General features: G+C 40.8%; 1 protein-coding gene and 1 pseudogene across 30 annotated transcripts in view; one reads left to right on the forward strand and one right to left on the reverse strand.

The window, feature by feature from the left end:
- Positions 1–3,726, forward strand: part of DST (dystonin) — a 480,488-nt gene extending 476,762 nt beyond the window's left edge. For all 29 annotated transcript variants that reach the window (XM_077903540.1, XM_077903549.1, XM_077903545.1 and 26 more), the window contains 2 exons: positions 1,508–1,631; positions 2,703–3,726. In XM_077903540.1, the coding sequence (XP_077759666.1) occupies positions 1,508–1,631; positions 2,703–2,965 (387 nt within the window). In that variant the 3' untranslated portion in view covers positions 2,966–3,726. The remainder of the gene's footprint in view (positions 1–1,507; positions 1,632–2,702) is intronic.
- Positions 3,727–5,897: 2,171 nt separating this feature from the next.
- LOC144317331 (chloride intracellular channel protein 1 pseudogene) overlaps positions 5,898–15,130 on the reverse strand; it is a 30,365-nt pseudogene continuing 21,132 nt past the window's right edge. The window contains exon 4 of the transcript XR_013383302.1: positions 5,898–7,433. The product of XR_013383302.1 is annotated as a chloride intracellular channel protein 1 pseudogene (transcript). The remainder of the gene's footprint in view (positions 7,434–15,130) is intronic.

Genomic DNA, 15,130 nt, shown 5'->3' on the forward strand with positions numbered 1-15,130 from the left:
CCTCAGGTCCTCATCTTTCACATATGGAAAAAAGTTGTGATTAGGTAGGTGAGTGTAAAGATTGGGCAGCCCTTGTGGCTCAGTGGTTTAGTGCCGCCTTCGGCCCAGGGCATGATCCTGGGGACCCGGGATCAAGTCCCACGTCAGGCTCCCTGCAAAGAGCCTGCTTCTCCCTCTGCCTGTGTCTCCCCCTCTCTCTTTCTCCCTCTGTGTCTCTTATGAATACATAAATCTTAAAAAAAAATAAAGATTATCCTTACCTGTGTGAAAATTTTATAGTTATACAAATCACATATAAATTCCGTCCTTAAATTGTATGTATAGAGTACATATGTAAATGAATTTCAGATATTACATGTATATTAAATTGCAACTCTGATGTATCAAAAGGTCTTACGTATGCTTTATTAGACATTTACAACTTAAAAGAGAAAAAAACTAATTTAAAACACACACAGGGATCCCGGGGTGGCGCAGCGGTTTAGCGCCTGCCTTTGGCCCAGGGCACGATCCTGGAGACTCGGGATCGAATCCCACGTCGGGCTCCCTGCATGGAGCCTGCTTCTCCCTCTGCCTGTGTCTCTGCCTCTCTCTCTCTCACTGTGTGCCTATCATAAATAAATAAAATAAAATAAAACACATACACACACACACACATAATATGCACCGATTCATTTCCTCCAAACAGTTCCCTATGAGTTCATTGAAGCAAAATTCATATCCCTTGTACTTCTTGGGAATCTTATTTTTTTAACTTTGGGAGAATTTTCAGAATGTTGTAGTGATCTGGAAAAAATGCAGTCATTTTAGACTTATAATAAAATCTCATAGTTGTGATTACTTTAGGCATTCTCAATGAGCTTCTATGTGAATTTTTAAAGGGTTTTCCCTAATCATCATCTCTATGTCTCATGTGGAAAGACCGTAGAAGGTATTAGAAGTAGGTACAGTGGCATGGTACCAAGTTATAAAATGTCACCATGTGTTTTTTGGAGTTAAGTTTGTTTAATGATGACTGCTTAGGCATTATTTGCTTATTGTTCTAATTCTCTCTGCTCGTTTCTGCCTGGTTCCCTAAAAGCTTTGGAGGCAACAGAATATCCAAGCACAACTTTTCAGAGTCCCCTGCTCTCTATACCATGCAGTCCCCATTTATCTGGCAGTACTGTCCTAACTCTGTAATACTCGCAGACAGCCTGGAAGATACTAATATGCTCATGGTTTAATTTGCCTTTTTTTTTTCTCCTCTTGCTATCATTTGGGGATCTCTATTTTTGTGTGTTCTCTACAACATGAATTCCTTTTGAATTCAGGGAAAGAAAAAGAAATGAGGAAAGCAATCAGTAAGATCCCATACCACTTAATCAAAAAGCTGCCCCCCCCTCCCGCCTGCTCCCCCTCCTGAAGAGGGCCAGTGGAGGGTTTCCACCCATCTGTAATGTGGTGTCAGTGGCAGATCATCCAACAGGAGCAATTTCTTGATGTGTCCTTTTCTGATTAAATACAGGGTACACCAATCCAAGGAAGCAAGCTTCGACTCCCAGGCTATTTATCAGGGAAAGGCTTCCACTCTGGGGATGACAGTGGCTTGATAACTACCGCAGCCGCCAGAGTCCGAACACAGTTTGCTGGTGAGTGTGGAATGGGGTCTTTCTTTAATGGCTTTTTGCAGTGTGATCTGAAGGCTAAAGTCCCTGCTGTTCTTCATTGGGGCTGAAATAACAAATCGATGATGCTATATTCTTTTGAAATGACACCTAGCCCAGTCTTCCAGCTAAGGTAGGGGATAAATGAGTCATGAGGACAAGGGACAGGAATGTCCTTTCTGGAAAGTACCGAAGAAAGATGAACATGAGAAAAACCACAGCAGTGTCCTGTCCTTTCATGCTCGAAGGTCTTGGCTCTCCTGCCTGCTTAGAACTTGCCTTAGGCTCTACCTCAGGTGGTTGGAAAAACTCAACCATCCTGGGCCTTACACCTGTGCTTCTCCTATTTCTTCACAGAAGAGTGAACCCAGTCCCTGGGGTTCTGGGCTCAGCAAGCCTGAAGTATCTTTCAAGTTTCAAGTCTTACTTTTAAATTCCTATGTGCTTTGAATTACTTATCACCTAAGAGTTGTCTCCATATGGGTGCTGCACACATCCCTGGGTACACATGTTAGACTTTGGAAAGCATAATCTTATATAGGTATATTCCTCATATCTGTCTGTAGTCAGTGGAATCCTGTTTTCAGCGACTAAGTCCAAACGTACCTTTAGTTTGTAAACCTAGCTTTTTGTTTATGACATCTACTTAGAGTGAGGCTGCCTACCCTAGCAGGATGGAGAAAGGCCATGCATCCACAGGTGTCCGCTGAGTGCTACTAGGTGACAGGAAAGATTGTTGAGATTAAACGTGGCGTTAGGTTTCAAGAATGTGTCACAAATGGGGATCCCTGGGTGGCGCAGCGGTTTGGCGCCTGCCTTTGGCCCAGGGCGCGATCCTGGAGACCTGGGATCGAATCCCACGTCGGGCTCTCGGTGCATGGAGCCTGCTTCTCCCTCTGCCTGTGTCTCTGCCCCCCCCCCCTCTTTCTCTCTCTCTGTGACTATCAAAAATAAATAAAAAATTTTAAAATAAAAAAAAAAAAAAAAAAAAAAGAATGTGTCACAAATGGACCCGGTAATAATAAAGAGCGCTTCGACTCTGTCTTCTCTCCTCAGATCCCAAGAAGACTCCCAGCCGACCAGGAAGCCGAGCCGGAAGCAAAGCTGGCAGCAGGGCCAGCAGCCGCCGAGGCAGCGATGCATCAGACTTTGACATTTCAGAAATCCAGTCTGTGTGCTCAGACGTGGAGACTGTCCCCCCGACACACAGGCCTACACCCCGAGCAGGTTCTCGGCCATCCACAGCCAAGCCTTCCAAAATCCCCACGCCCCAGAGGAAATCACCGGCCAGCAAATTGGACAAGTCCTCAAAGAGATAGTGCAATTGGTTCCAGCACGGCCCTTCCTTGAGCATTTATTATTTAAGTTTGAAAGATGTAAAATATGATGTAGAAATTATTGTGAAATAATTGCAAGAAGTGAGTTTAAAATTCTGCAGATGGCCTTATTTGTGTATTTGTCTTTTTATTTTATCTGTATAATTTTTTTGTCAGATATTCTGGGGTGAAAGTCACATGATACGTGAGGGGAAGAGAGTTTAACATGCACTAACATTTCTGCACTGTAACGTGGGGGGGGCACACACTCAAATCCATGACTGTACCTACAGGTAAGTCCACCTCCTCACTGACAGCCACACACTACAGCCGCAGCTAATGTGATGGATACCTCATGACATCTTCTTGCTTTTGTAGAAACTCTGAAAAGCCAAAAGACACACATATGGGATATATTTTGAGGTGATTTAAATGTAAACTAAAAGACAGCAGACTGCACGTCCACACAGTTCTTTACGCAGTGTCTGACCAAGAACTCACAGGAAGGTACTCTAAGCACTTGCCAGTGCCATGATATTCAAGAACCTTGCAGCATTTCTGTGCCATGGCTTCACATGAGGCCAGAGGCATCCTGGACATTAGACCTATTATACTGTAAGAATATAATTATAAAGTGCATTCATATAAATGTGAGGTTTTCTTTTGCTTGAGTGGACAGTAGCACCTGTATCATTGAACTCATTTTGTATCAAAGCAATTTTGCTTGCAGAAAGCTATGAAATAAAACACGTCCCTTAACTACATTGCTATGGAATTAATTTTTTCCCCAGGGAAAATCCGTGTATTTTTTTATGAGCAATATCAATTTGGAGTGACCAAAAGATACTTAAAAAATGGGTTTATTTTGATTTCTCATCTGAAATAATCATGTTCTGGTATTATATCTATATTTAATAAATATATACATTTTAATTTATTATGTATACTCACATACTATAGAAAGATATTAGTATGCATTTAATAAAACATATTCACTTGAACATATGGAATACCTGATTATTTAAAGAACTTTTTCTATCATTTGTTTTTAATAAAGGTTGTATGTCTGATGTATTTTTACTAATAGCATGACAATAAGTTTGGGAAACATCAAAATGCAGGGATAGATCATAAATATGTAATAAAAATGACATCAACAAATACCTAATATTCTACAAATATTTTTAGTAACAACTGTGTACCAGCCAGTGTATTACCCGGAGGGTGTAGGTTCCTTGCCATCTTATATACAAGGGGAAACAGTTAATAAATTAATAAACAAATGAGCAAATCACTAAAAAAAAAAAAAAAACCATGAACTAAAACCAGGAGATATTTGACACGGTGGCTACTTCTATCATTAAGGTAATAACAATGATCTTCTTGTGACCTATGTGCATTTAAAAATCAAATGATCAAATTTCCCTAAATAGAAAAATGGCATCAAATATAATTAGAAGTGGGACGCCGGGGATCGCTGGGTGGCTCAGCAGTTTAGCGCCTGCCTTTGGCCCAGAGTGCGATCCTGGAGTCCCGGAATTGGGTCCCACGTCAGGGTCCCACGTCAGGCTCCCACATGGAGCCTGCTTCTCCCTCTGCCTGTGTCTCTGCCCCTCTCTCTCTCTCTCTCTCTCTCTATCATGAATAAATAAATAAATCTTTATTAAAAAAATATGTAGGATGCCTAGGTGGCTCAGTTAAGTGGGCAACACTCGATTTGGCTCAGGTCAGATTTTAGGGTCCTGGGATCGAACCCCTGTGTCAGGCTCCACACTTAGCTGGGAGTCAGCTTCTTTCTCTCCCTCTACCTCTACCTTCCCCCCGCTCATGTGCACTCTCTCTAATATAAACCTCTAAAATACATAGATAATTAGAAGAACAGCAGATTGTTATTTTGGACATGACGGGTCATGACTTTTCCCATAACTGTAAATTTGTTTCAACAAAAGGCAGTGGTGGGGTTCAGGCTCAAGGGAATAGTATTATGTTTTCCCTGCTTGGCCTTTTTTCATGAAGGCCAATAGTGAAGAGCCTGGAGACTACATGGACAGAAATTATTATTATTTTAAAGATTTTATTTATTCATGAGAAACAGAGGAGAGAGAGGCAGACACAGGCAGAGGGAGAAGCAGGCTCCATGCAGGGAGCCTGACGTGGGATTCTATCCCGGGTCTCCAGGATTACACCCTGGGCTGAAGGCGGCGCTAAACCCCTGAGCCACCCGGGCTGCCCATACATGGACAGAACTTAGGTGGTGCCACTTTTAAGTGATAGTAATTCCTTTTTTTTTTTTTTTTTTTTTTTGAAAGCATGGGTCTCAGGTGAGAGCCCTTGATGGAAAGGGTAATTCTACCTAATAGATCATATGTTATAATTCATGCATTTGATTATTAACATACCATCTGAGAAAGTAGTTGAAATGGTTATTCCTTTGGTGCTTTGAGATGATCACATTTCCACTTCAAAGAAATTTAAGGGAATGATTTTATCTCAGCCTCTTTGAATGCCACCCCTGTTAGAGTAGAGACCTTGGGATTTTGCTTTTTTTTTTTTTTTAGTAGTAGTTTAATAAGCTTTTGAAGAAAAAGATAAGTGATTTAAGATATTTCAGAGAATTCTTAAGGAACTACTCCTAGTTATCAGTAGTTGCCCTCGAAGGGAGCTTTTCAGACTTTGATGCCGGATACTTGTTTGCTCTCCAACTAATCCTTGAGCCTCAGGCTGATTTCTAAAGAGTCCTCCCACATAAGCTTGAGGGCATGCAGCAGACAACCCTCTTCCCCAACCCACACTCCTTCCTTTTCCTTTTCTTTTGTTTTCTTCTTTCTTTTTCTTTAAAAAATAGGGCATTGAAATGAATCTCAACTCTAAAAACCTTAAAGTTTGGTTCTGTTAAAAGATAAACGAATTTTTATTAAAAATGTTAGGAGTTTATTTGAACAAAAATCTATAGGAATCAGGCAGCACCAAAACCGGGAGTGGTTGGGTATGTGCTCCACTGACAGGAGGAGCTCAGGGGAAGACACTCAGAGAGTAAGCAGAAGCAATGTAAGAAAATTATTGTTTGGCTATTGCTTAAGGCCTAGTTGGCTATTGGTGATTGGTTGTCCTTGGTATTTTGATTTTTTTTTTTAATTTCCAATCTGTATGTTATTACTGAAATACACTGTCTACCTGCACCACCCCACAATAAAAATCTTAACCTAGATTCCCCATCATCCCCTCCAGCCCCCCAGCCAGCCCTGTACAAGCGCTTCAGGACTCTGCCCACAGGCCATTTTGAAGTGTGTCCTTTGGGTAGCCACGTGAAAACCAGCTGGTGCCTTTGTGGAGAAAATGGAGAGGAGAGACGGAGCCTCAGGAGGGACTTACTTGAGGGCCTTGGCCACTTGCTCATAAGCCAGCTCGGTCTCCTCATCATCTGGACAGGTGGAGGCAAACTCTTCCCGAGCATAGGCATTATGCAAGTACCGATGCACTCCGCGGAACACCTCTGGGATGGAGAATCCCCTGTATTTCTTACACACCACCTGTACTATGTGGAGTTTTGGCAAGAGGTTGCAGTCAGCCAGAGTGAGCTCATTGCCATCCAGAAACTTCCTCTGCGAGATGCCCTCATTCTCAGCACTGGTCTCATCCCCTTCTTCTGGGAGGGGGGATGTCAAGTAATTGTCTAAAACTTTCAAGACTTTCAGGAGCCCCTTCTCCAGATTATCCTTGAGTGCCTTGGGTTTGAATTCTTGATGTAAGCAGAAAATTTGGCAAATATGTCCAGCCCAGCCGTGTTGGATTCAGGGTTCAGAGCTGCCAGCTTGGGGTACCTGGGAGGGCACAGCACTGCCTCCAGAACCTCCTCAATGTTGTTGGTGTCTGTGTGCACTTCGGTGCGGTAGGGAAGGAAAGGGAGCTGCCCTCCTGGGCACAGCTTCTGTACCGTCTCGGTCCGCCTCTTGGTGTCAACAGTGGTTACGTTGAAGGTGACTCCTTTGAGCCAGAGTACCATGAACAGTCTCTGGGAGGAGGGGCAGTTCCCAATCTTGGCCCCATCACTGCCGGCCGTCACGAACAGTTCAACCTGAGGTGGTTCTTCAGCCATGGTTGCGACGGGGACCAGGAAGCGGCCGGCGCTGGGGGAACTCGGTATTTTGATTTTTAACATTGAGGAATTTACCGGCTTAGGTTTTGGTTTGCTAAGGTAGGCCACCAAGGCTTTAGAGTCACTTCAGTCAAATGGCCTCCTTGTTTAGCTAATATAATAGTTCTGAAGCATTAGGGAATCATGGAGTAGATTTTTTTGTCTTAAAAATCAAAACTATCAGTCATGTAATGTTTGCTACCTTCTTTTGAAATAATGAAACATCCTCTTTGATGTCAGGGCATGGGCCTGGCCAAATCTCAGATCTGGTTCTTTCTGCGAGAAATGCTGGTGGAAGGGCTTTGGATGGGGCCTTGATGGCCCCCAGGGAGTCACCTGTAAAAGATGAAAGGATGAGAAACTGGGAAAGGATCTTGTTCCCTTTTTTTTTTTTTTCAATCATTTCAAAATTTGCTTTAAATGTTTACAAGAAGCAGAACTAATGAGGTGTGGTGATTTACTCCTTTTCTGACAAGGTGCTTTGAAGTTCATGTGCTTTATTGTCAGGTAAGTGATCTGATAACCACCCAACAGTATATGCATGCGTGTGTGTGTGTGTGTGTGTGTGTGTGTCTAGCTAGTAACACTGCCACTTAGCTGTGAACTTGCCTTTGGGGTCCCACAAAGGAGGCAAGGCAAGGACAGATACTTTGTCTTTTGGTATTTTACTAAGTGCCCTTCAGTTGTCATAGGGATTGACTTGATGTACCAAAATCCACTGGGAAGAGAATGGAGTCCTGGGTGACTTGTTTGTGCAATAGTTCATATGACTATTTAAAATCTGACTTAACCTACTGAATTGTACAACTTTGGTTGATTTTAGATAATTTCAGAGTCTATGGATATGTTACATATCTGGGTGAAGGACAACAAAAATACGGAATCTTTCACTCTGCCTCTAATGTGCTAAGAATATATGCAAAGCAAAATATGTTCAAAGGAATTTTATATTAGTTTACACACACTTCTGTTATACTCCATTATTTTAAATTAAAGACTGCATAAGATATGAGAATAAACTGGAGGGACGCCTGGGTGGCTCAAAGGTTGAGCATCTGCTTTCAGCCCAGGGCATGATCCTGGAGTCCTGGGATCGAGTCCCTGCATCGGGCTCCCCATAGGGAGCCTGCTTCTCCTTTTGCCTCTGTCTCTGCCTCTCTCTCTGTGTCTCTCATGAATAAATAAATTAAAAATCTTAAAAAAAAATAAACTGGAGATTAAGAAGCTTTCAAAAGTTATCCTCAGATAAAACAAACCATTCTTTTATAATGTTACTAATCTTAAGGTATAACTACTTTTACCGCAGAGCAAAGACTAGGGTATTTAGTTCCCACAGCCTTACAGTCTAACTTCTATGCCAGTGGTCTCCAGACCTCTTCAGAAGTATATTTCCACCAATAAAAGTTTTTTGAGCAAATATTTTCAATGTATGCCTATCAATTTCTCCTAAGGTATTTTTTCTTGTATTTTATCAGTAGCTAAATTTTCAAGGCTCAATATAATGTTTGAGATTGACCTTTAGCAACGTAAGTGTGGGTATATGTACATATTTTAATTAGTCTTGACAGTTTTTTGACCACATTTTTATCAAATCTGAGGAGATTTGATAGTGTAACTCATGATGTGGCTGATGAAGGGCTTGTTTTGGAAGCGTCATCTCTGTCACTTTCTTGTTTGTTGCACGGTAAGTGTCTTAAATTCATGGTTTCTTTGTAGGGATCCATTTTGTACATTATTTTATTAAAAGACATAAAATCTGTAAATTTACCCAGCTTGACCTAGATAAACCACAGTCTGCTGTACATGCTGAAAGCAAACTGAGGAGTTTGGGAGCTGTTGAGACTCCCACTCTGTCCTCAGGTCACCTCAGATAGGGATCATAAGAGGACATTGAATGTCACTGGAAGGCAGGCACCAGTGCCAGTCTGTAGTAAATGTTCTTAAAGGTTAATTTCCTCTTCTTCTTTTAGACAAAATGTAATTATAAATAGACATCTTATTTTCCCACATCCTATGCAGTCACCTTGCATACATTCTACTTTGGAGATCACTGTTCTACACTATTTTATTCTGCTACTACCCAGCCATCTTTTCCACAGGATAGAAGTATGCTTTAAAGTTCCTTTCCCCTCTGCTCCTAGTTATGCAAGGTTGCACACCTTTGCTAGTGGTTATAGTGATTATAGCCCATGTTAGCTATTCAAAAATTCAAGGTTGGGGGGGTGGGGGTGGGGGAACATATCAATATTCCCAAAGCCACAGTTGACTTCTGGCCCTTGTTACCTCTCACCTATCCTGCTACAATCACCACCTGTTTATCTCCTTACTTCCCATGTTTTCTGACATCATCATGTCAGAGGAATTGGGCTCATGGGGAAGGACATGCCTTTCTGAGGTAAAGAATGATTCAGATGGGACAAGAGAAGTTAAGGGAGTTACCCTGCATTGACACTCCTCTCAGCAAATTAGAAGATACAGTGTCCTGCCTGGGGTTAAGGAATAGGTTATAGGTTAAGGTTTTGGAGTTGAGCAGAGAAGGTTTGAAGTAGGCGAGACCATGGATTTATAGTTACCCTGATCTCCAGGGTGTGACCTAATGTAGGAACAGACGGGACAGAAAGTTAATTGATCCAGTCAGGTTTGAACAGGAAGAGCAAACGGTTGGAGCAATGGAAGGAAGCAGAGGGCAAAGGATGGGTTTTACCTGAGAATCAGGTTTTAGGCTCCCCAGAAGAAAGCAGGCTGTGAGTGGAGTTTGGATCAGGGCAGTAGAATGCTAGAGCAGTATGAATGAACACACAGGAGCAGATGTATGTCCAAGAGTGACTTATATTTGGGGCATTGTCTAAGGGTTGCAAGAATGTGAATTTTGATGGTCTCAGCATTTTGTTAATTACTCTCAGCTATCCCACATCTTCATTGATTTTTATTGTGCTTGTAGCAGAATCTGCGTGGAGAAAGCAATAATAGTCACCTCCTGGATTCGAGGAATGGGTGGAAGTTCCTGCCTTTCAGCTGGGATAGGCTGTGCTTCAAAGTCCCAAGTAGGCTAGGGGTTGTGTGTGTTTAGCTCTGGCTTTTCAAGGCAGAAGTCTCAGGCCTCTGGAGTATAGTATGTTGATAGATACTTATTAGATCTGGCTGTGGGCAAGAGTTAAAAATAGGTTGCCACGAAGACTATATTTTTGAAAGGAGGACAAACCAGGGTAGAAAGATATAACATGGTTATGTTTCTAATTACTAGCAAACAAAAGTTTGTTCAAAAACAAGCAGTTGTGGAAATATGTTCTGGTCAACAGGTTAGTCACAGTATACCTACTTGGGAATTGACCAGTGAATTCAGGGAAATAAAACAGGTTTGAAGCAATGTCTTCAGATGTAACGTATATAACATCTGATCATGGATTAATTTGGAGTTGTTTCTCCTGGGAAAACTTTTGCTTCTTTAGATACCCAATTATACCCATATTGATGCTTTAGTCTTAACATTTGTGTGTCAATTTGGGTTTATAAAGTTTTTAACACAAAAGTGTATCTTACGGAGGTTGCCAACCAGTCACTGAAATAGTGGATAATAGTGCACTTAATGAATATTTTTTTTCACTTAATGAATAATTTAAATGAAGCTAGAGGGGTGGTTGTTTGTCCAAGCTCACACAGCTAGAAAACGACTGAGTAGATCAATCTTTTCATGCTGAGACCAGTAGTAATTCCACTACACATCACCGTGACATCAGGGCCTACACATTCTTTTCTAAAGATGCTGCTTTCATAAGGAAGACATGATCCTGACCTCTCTTAGGAAGCCGCACCACATCTGGGTTTTCCAGAGCAGCAAATTTCATCTTGAGATAATTGGAGTATTGGGAATGTCTTGTGTCCCATAACTAGACTAATTTTCCATTGTTTCATGTCTCATCAAATTATCAAGTTCCAAAATAGTAGCAACCTTTTAAAATTGGTTTGCTGAGTAAGATGGTGTGATTTGAGACAGCTAATATTTAACATCTTTTTCCCCTCCAACCATTACAAGATGCGTAACGAGTTCCCCTGTAAAGTTGACTCATCACTTAGCTACCAGAGTCCTGATTCCTCTTGCTAGCAAAAGTATCCTAAATGACTTACTTGAATTAAACTTAAATATTCTGCCTTTTGCTTGAGTTCATTGACAATGTGTGTGGATAAATGTTGGAACTCTTCACTGACCTGTCATGGTATATAATATTTTCAAATCAAGCCTTTTTCAAAAATTTTTTTTGGGTGTAGAGATCTGTATAAAGATCTATATAATTTGACCTAAACAAAAAAATATCTAAGAGAGATATGTAAGGAATGACGTACATTCAGATTTTCCTGCTTCATTTTTGCTTAGTTTGACTGTAGTACTTCACAAAGTGGTCCTAGGCATTTATCCTAATTCTATCACTCAAATATATTTCAAATCATGTTCGTACTTTCATGCACATGTCCTCTTGCTCACTCTTACTCTCACACTACTCTGAAAAAACATTTCTCATTTTTATTTTTTTAAGATTTTTTTATTTTTTGATTTTAGAGAAAGTGCAAGCCGGGAGAGGCACAAAAGGGGAGAGAGGGAGAAAACCCTGAGCAGACTCCACACTGAGCCCTACATGGGGCTCAATCTCACAACACTGAGATCATGACCTGAGCTGAAACCAAGAGTCAATGATTAACCGACTGAGCCACTGAGGCACCCCTGAAAAACGTATCTTTTATTTTTTTTTAAATTTTTATTTATTTGTGATAGTCACACAGAGAGAGAGAATGAGGCAGAGACACAGGCAGAGGGAGAAGCAGGCTCCATGCACCGGGAGCCCGACGTGGGATTCGATCCTGGATCTCCAGGATCGCGCCCTGGGCCAAAGGCAGGCGCCAAACCGCTGCGCCACCCAGGGATCCCGAAAAACGTATCTTTTAAATGTCAGTTTAGTATATCAGTGTCAGAATCTTCTCCTTTTGTCAGACCATGTTTAAAAGGTAGTTAATTCAGTGAAGAATTTTTATTTAGTATAGTCCATTGATATAGTCCATTGACTGACTGCATTTTGGAAGTAGGATTCTTACACATTCAGTGATACATTTCATTATCATTTTCTATCATAAAACTACACTTGGTAACTGTAGAAAATTTAGTAAGTGCATGAAAGCACCAAGAGGAAAATAAAATCACTCACCAGCCCACTACTTAGAATAAATCACTGGTAAATATTGTGAGTGATTGTTACTTTGTTTTAAATTTTGAAGCCATGCTATACTTCCTTGTTGGTATGCCCAGTTATGAAACAAAAAAGACCAAAGACACTGTAAGTTGTTTATCTGTAGTTATTTTAGTCTTTAAAACTAAGAAGAGAATGATACCTGTATTGCTTTCCATTTCTGAACAACAGTTGCCCTAAAACTTGGTGATTTCAAACAACTTATCTCAGAGTTTCTGTGACCAAGAATTTGGAAAAAAAAAAAAAAAAAGAAAAGAATTTGGGCAAACCTTAGCTGGGTCTGCTGCTTCAGGATCTCTTACAAGACTGCAATCAAAGTTTCCACGGAGGTCTCAATAATCTGTGTCACAGTTCGTTTGGGGTATGATCCGCTTTCAAGTTCACTCGTTGGTTGGTTGTCAAGTTTCCATCCCTCATGGGCTTTGGACTAAGGGCCTCACTTCCTTGCTAGCTGTTGGCTAGCGACCACCCTCAATTCTTTGCCACATGGGCCCTTCCAATATAACAGCTTGCTTCACCAAAGTACGCAAGCTAAAAAGACAATACAGTCCAACAAGGTGAAGTCACAGTCTTCAAAACCTAAACACAGAAATGACATCCTATCACTTTTGCCATCTTCTATTAGAAGCAAATCACTAGGTCTAGCCCACATTCAAGGGCATGACCACTAGGAGGCAGAGAGCACTGAAGGCCATCTTTGAAGGCTACCTACCACAATATTAAATCATAAAAGCCATATTTTAATCCTTTAACTTCTTTACGTAATGAGGAAAGTTTTTTAAAAGCTCTGAAATATCTCAAAATCCTTTTTATCACACATGAATGGAATGACACATCAAAATCCAATTATTGGTTCAGCATAATCAAGATTAGAAAGGGAATGCTTCTTCAAAACTTCACTTTGCTAAAAAGCTATTTGTAATATTGGGAAGTGAACAACACAGCCAACCAAGCAAAGATTGTCTATTCCAGGCCACAGGAGTGTCGTCTGACATTTGCAACAACAACAAAAACAGTACAATGAGCATCAGTGGCTCCCTAACAAGGACAATAGAGCCACAGGGAAGTTAATGGGCATTTTTCAAATAGGATGAGACTATTGAATAGATGAAGACTCTAGGCTGGGAATTCACTAGAACCTACCTCACTCCTTCTTAGTTAAATATTGCCTTGCCTCAACTTCCTTCTTCTTAACTCCACTTCCTCTGTAACCCTAGAGGCTCAAGGGTGCTATTATATGGAAACATTAGATGCTCTCTATTGGAGAACACCTAATATTCATGGCTGGGAATATGTACTTGTCACTGACACCCAAAAGGCTCCTCTGCTGGACTGGTAGCTCCAAGGAATTAACCTAGCTGGTCAGAGTTAGTATATCATTCAAAATTTTTCCCAAGGGATCTCACATTAGCAGTGCATGAATTTTAAAAGGCCTGTACTCTTTTGTGAAGCAGGGGGAAAAAAGTTTGGCAATAGATGAAACATGTTTTTATGGGCCCTCCCTCCTTGTACACACCTCTCAGTGTGGTTTGACATTTGGTTGGTGCCAGTAAGATCACTTTCATAGTCAAAGGAATGGCTTCATAGCATTCTCTAGAAAACCAAAGTACACAAAACACCTCATGAGCAGGAACTGTTTTGTGAACCTCAAAGGAAAGTTTATCTAAAAAATATTATATATAAGGAAGCAAAACTATTTAAAGTTTATTTGCAGTCGGCATGAGCTAGCTTGCCTCTGAGTTACTGTTAAAACAACCCAGAAACAATCAAGATAGATAGCACTTTTCATACCATATACATAGAACAGTTTTCAGGGGACAGGGAAGTTCTCCAGTTTTTATTACTGCTAGAGAAAAGCTAAAAGAATACTGAGCCATTTTGAGGTTTGACTCCTCCTACCTTCACTATATGTTGGCAGACAGTGATAGGATGAAAGGAATGGGGAGTGATTCTTGCAGGTCTCTGTGCTAGGAATCATGTTTTCTTAATTTTTACCCAACTGTTGAAATTGCAATTGTCCTGGGGCACCTGGGTGGCTCCAGTAAGCATCTAACTCTTGATTTTGGCTCAGGTCATGATCCCAGGGTCTTGGGATGGAATCCCATATCAGGCTCTCTGCTCAGGGTGGGAGCCTGCTTCCCCCTCTCCTTCTGTAGTTCCCTCTCTGCTCCCCGTTTGTGCATGCTCTTGCTCTCTCTCTGGCAAATAAATAAATAAAAATCTTAAAAAGATAAAGAAATAGTTATCCTAAATTGCTGGTAAGGTATTTGATGAAGCTGAATCTCTGAGAATTGCATGCTTAAAAATCACCTAGTTAATAAGTAGAGGAACCCATATTTACTAGCTAGTTCTTGCTCAACCCAAAGCCTATTGTCTTTCTATGCTATTTGTGAGCTGTTATTTTTCAGAGTTATTTTTTTGTGTCCTGGCCCACATTTTATTAATCAGTTTCTTGCTTATCTGTTCCTAATTTGAGTGCTTTAGCAACTTAAAACAAAAAAAAAACATAAAAATATATCCTTCCCCATCCTGCTTCTCTTGCCAAAAATAGGTGAAATAAAGCACATATTTTAAAAAATAGAATTTGCTTCGTTTCTACAGACATTACTTACCTGAGAGCTAAGTGTGGGAAAAGATTAGAAAGAGATAGGCAGATGGGTTTAAAATGACAATTGGAAAGCAACAGAAATGTGATTCTTTTACATTGTGACATATATTCAAAATGCACAATTGGTTTGTGATGTTTTGCAAGGAAATCCTTAGCTTTAAAGGATAATATGTAAACATTGTTTAGGA

Source organism: Canis aureus, chromosome 7 (assembly GCF_053574225.1).
Source record: "Canis aureus isolate CA01 chromosome 7, VMU_Caureus_v.1.0, whole genome shotgun sequence".
In the NCBI taxonomy this organism is placed as follows: Eukaryota; Metazoa; Chordata; class Mammalia; order Carnivora; family Canidae; genus Canis; species Canis aureus.